Source organism: Bactrocera tryoni, chromosome 4 (assembly GCF_016617805.1).
Source record: "Bactrocera tryoni isolate S06 chromosome 4, CSIRO_BtryS06_freeze2, whole genome shotgun sequence".
Taxonomy (NCBI): domain Eukaryota; kingdom Metazoa; phylum Arthropoda; class Insecta; order Diptera; family Tephritidae; genus Bactrocera; species Bactrocera tryoni.
The window spans coordinates 16070027-16074554 of NC_052502.1; the positions used below are offsets into that span (position 1 = coordinate 16070027).

Here is a 4528-nt window from a genome sequence, read left to right on the forward strand (position 1 = left end):
CGCCACCACAAAAAAACTACATCAAAAGGAGCACGTATTGCCAACAATGGCACCTTCGCAGCTGAGCGACTCACAACCAAAAAGGGCCAATTAACAATAACGAAATGCGTGGCGTTGCGCCCACGAAGAATCCATTCTTATGTATGTAAGTAGGTACATATGTACATATATGCATGCCCGCGAACAACAGTTGTTGGTAAGCTTTTAACGACAGCGACCAAGTTGGTCCATCACCGTTTTGCGCCTTTTGCTGCAGTAAGAGAAAATATCTACTTACATGTATAAGCCAGCACACCAGAAGCAACAACGATAGCAACCAACAGCAACAACAATAAGTGATCAAAATATACAATGGCAAAATAGTAGCGATTATCGTGGTTATATAAATCACTTTCGGCACATTTGGCCGCCAGCGGCGCTTTTTCCAATATTCGTTGGCCAAGCAGTTGGACGACTAGTTCGAAAAGAGTTTGGTATATGTGTGGCCCCACACTTTTCTTAAAAAACAAAAAAGAGTGTTATGAACAGCTGGAATAGAAATGGTTTGGGGCAGCAGCATGTATCGAAATTTCAAAAGACAATGCAGGCTAAAAGTGTTTAGCTAAATGCTGCTATAAATAATATTTGTGTAACTTTGGTGTCTGGCGGCGTTTTATACAGCAGCCAAGTGCCATAAAAACCGAGAAATGTAGCATAATTTCTTTAATATTATTTCAGCTTCTCCTGCTTTCACAAACTGCAAAGAAAATAGTAAAATATTTACCATGCCTACAACAAAAACAAGCAGTACTTTGGTATTTTAGAGTACTTATATTTAAAGTGTTGCCCGGATTTGCGCCGATCCTTGAGCATGTCGCAAACAAAGTAATAGCAAATTTGGTGTATAATATAATACTTATCCATGTAGGGTTATTCCAAATTTCTATTTAATAATAATTAAAAAGTCGCATTTATTTTTTATCTTACAATTCAGGTTTCGCGTTTATTTCAACTAACTCTTTAAGAAATAAAAAAAATAATATGCAGATTCTTAATATTTCATATATTTTACTTTATAAAGGTATTTTTGCTTTACACACAAACAAATAGAAAGGGCAGCAATACATGCAGCGCTGCTGTCAAATGGTTTTCACATTGACGTTTGCTTTCACCTTGACTTTTATGCAGCTTGGTACATGAAATGCCATTAAACTTTAAAAATACCTATTTAGGATTTTTTAAATAATGCTAATAATTATAATGAAAATAATAAGGAAACATATAATCATACAAAATTAAAAGTAACATCAGTGTTTTTTTTTGAAGTGTACACTCTCTAATGATTAATCAAATTTCATTGTTCTTTAAATATTAATAGCAACTTCCTTAACGCAGAATATCTACAACGTCAACATGCGGCGTGCTTACATGTAGATACATATGTATAAGAGTGGCTTAGAATTTAAAATGCAAAAAAGAATATAATTGCTATAAGAATAGACGGCTAAACGTAATATTGTTAGCGCAACTAAAAGAAAATGTGAATAAATAGCACACAGCGACTTAGCAAACGAGCGCGCACAGTAACGTGCAACACTTCTATCAACGTACATACGTGGACGAAAGCCAGTAGCAAGCGGTAACCGGCATTTTGTTGAAAGGTTGTGTTGCGCTCTTTACTCAAACGCTCATCTTAGCAGCCATATGTAGACCGTATAAAAGTTGGAATCAAATATCGCATAGTTATTGTTGTTGTTGCATCTTCTTACAAGTGATTTAGCATTTAGTTTTTTTATATTCTATTTAAACTATTATCATATCATTTAGCTTGTATTAAAGTGTATCGTAAGAGTATACATATATTTATGTTTTATTGTATGTACTTATAGCAATTTTTGTATTTTATTATTTTTTTGCATCATCAATAACTTTATTACTGTTTTGTATTTCATTTATTATACTCATTTGCTTGTTGTAGTGTTTATGTTTTGCTTGGTAGAGTTTTACTTTTAAAAACATCAAGACGTCAGCATCTCAATGTATTAATGTGTATAGTGTTTTAAAAATATTAAACAGCATACCGGAAAATAGTTGTTCTTCTTTAGCCAGTTAGCAATTCTTTTACGCAATATTACTCTACTTAATTGTTATTATATAATTCCATTTCTTGTTTCACACACAATACAACTACGCCATGTTCCCCCACCCCATCACTTGTTTACCAACAAACAGCCGTTGTATTCACGTGTTGATCTCATGCTATGCCCAAACCCCCGCCACACTCCATGCAGCTCCACCGCTCGTGTTCATCGTCGTTTGTTTTCTGCTGCAAACACTTCACTTTGCACTTCAGTCTTCGACGGCATATTTCTGAGTCCATTCACGTGCATTCTTGATGGCCTCAGCCTCGTTCACCTTCCACAATTCTGCGACATCATTTGCTAGTGGATCATCTGGATTGGGTGCACTCAAAAGCGCCTGAATTGAAAGCAGAATTGTACGAATTTGTAATGCTGGACTCCACTTATCCTTGAGTACATCCAAGCAAATGCGTCCCAAGCGATCAATATTCGGATGATAAATTTTGGTAATGAAACGTACTTTTGGCGCTGACATGGGATAATCTTCGGGCAAGAATAATTCCAATTTAAAAACGCCACCTTCGAAAGGCGAATCATTTGGACCCGTTACAATAACATGAAAGTAGCGTGCATTGTTTTCATCAGGAATGGCATTAATGCCGGGCACAGGCTCCTGCATCAAGCGTTGAGTTTCCTTGATGATGCGACGTGGTAAGCTGGACATGTTTACAATTTGTGTATTATCTATTTACTTTAGTGTACACTTGGTCGTTACAATAATTATTTTTAGTTTACAATATTTTAGAGCCTTTCCTGTTTCGCTACTGTTCGCTAGGGAACGATGCACATGTGAAAGGGGAACGCTATAAATATACAAGGACAGAACAAAGAGGAATGAGAAAAATTAAATTATTTATATTGATGTTCACTCGATAACTTCTTTTATAATTAAAAAATCGAATCAACTTTATTTAAAAATGAAGAAATGTTAGCTTTGGTAAAACCGTACATAGAACTTGATTATGATCGGTCGGTTTACATGGCCTACCGACCTACCGGGGTCAGATATTAATTAAAAAAAAAAAAAAATGGTTACATTGCATTACTTAGCAAAATCTTAAATTAAACAAATAATGTAATAAACAATTGTTATACTTTCTTTTGACTCTGCTGCATATAATTAAAGGGTCCCCGAAGTTTCCTTCAGGGTGTTAAATATTTCGTGGTAAACTTAATATATCTTGCTCAGGATATAAAATATATATTATATGTTTGTATGTACGTTTTTGTGATAATATTAATTAGACGGATGGAAAATCAACATCAAATAAAGTTAATTTGGGGCCAGTGCCTATGCCTGTACAAATATATCAAGGCGTTGGTGAAAGCTCAGCTCTGCAGTTTTTGTTAAACAAAGGAAACAAAGAAAATATTGGGTATGTGCTACGCATGGTAGAGTTTGACGTAAACGTCGTACAAGTTCATATTTATATATATATGTACATATAAATATGTTCGTATTAAAATTGAACACTTCTGACCATAGCGTGTGCTAATCATCGATCAAGACTTGCGCCCCCAAAACAGATATATTGATTTCTTGACAGGCTTGCATACAAAACAAAATTACGTGCTTCTCGAACGTACCACTAAGTGGACCCCCACACGCTCTCCATACGAACACACATTTCTATATATGCATGTGAATGCCAAAGCCGAGAAGTAACGTACCCACTTGGTTAATTTTACGTTTTGGAAAATCAATAAACGAACAGCAAAACCCTTAGCAAATAGATAATGCTATTATAAAATTTAGAAAGAATATAGTAAAACCGCAAATATGTTATTTTTTAATTGGGGGAAATGGTAAAATTATGAAAAGTTTTCTAAGTACATCGCCTAAAACACCGACTGAAGTACAAAACGAATACCACAACCACGAGACACCGATGAACTTGCAAATTTTATCCATTCACTGTCAACGTAATTATCTGTATTAGTATACAACTTTAACTATTCTTTTGTTTACTAATTGATAGAGCGTAGATTGTTTAACACTCACCACTATTTTTTATTGGTTATTATGGCTTACTTTTCGTGAGTAATAATTGAAAACAAACAATTAGAAATTTCACGACAAACGCACTTAAAAAAATTTTCTGACAAATTGTCCAAAACTGACAGTGCTGCAGCATAGGGCAAGCATATGGGTGGAAAAGAGGGCACACGACAAAATTTGTAAAATGGCACAAAGTCTCTGTATTCGTGTGTAAGAGTGAGAACACAGCAGTATGAATAGAAAGCGCTGACATAGGTAATATTTTGTAGTTTTCACAACAGCCAGCTTTCTGTTGTGTGCCCGAGCTGCATGGTTGTAACGAAAAAAAGCAATAAAAGCAACGAAAAACTATATATATTTAAAATATTTATGATAAGCGAAGACAACTTTCTATTATTAAACGCCTTTT

The 4528-nt window shown here is 34.8% G+C and overlaps 1 protein-coding gene across 1 annotated transcript; it reads right to left on the reverse strand.

Annotated features, from left to right (window-relative positions):
- Positions 1–949: 949 nt before the first annotated feature.
- Positions 950–4235, reverse strand: LOC120774959 (ubiquitin-conjugating enzyme E2 N). Its single transcript, XM_040104845.1, has 2 exons — positions 4123–4235; positions 950–2923 (listed from the first exon to the last, which is right to left on the reverse strand). Exon 2 carries the CDS (start codon positions 2782–2784, stop codon positions 2329–2331), a length of 456 nt encoding a protein of 151 aa, XP_039960779.1. The 5' UTR covers positions 2785–2923; positions 4123–4235; the 3' UTR covers positions 950–2328.
- Between the last annotated feature and the right edge of the window lie 293 nt (positions 4236–4528).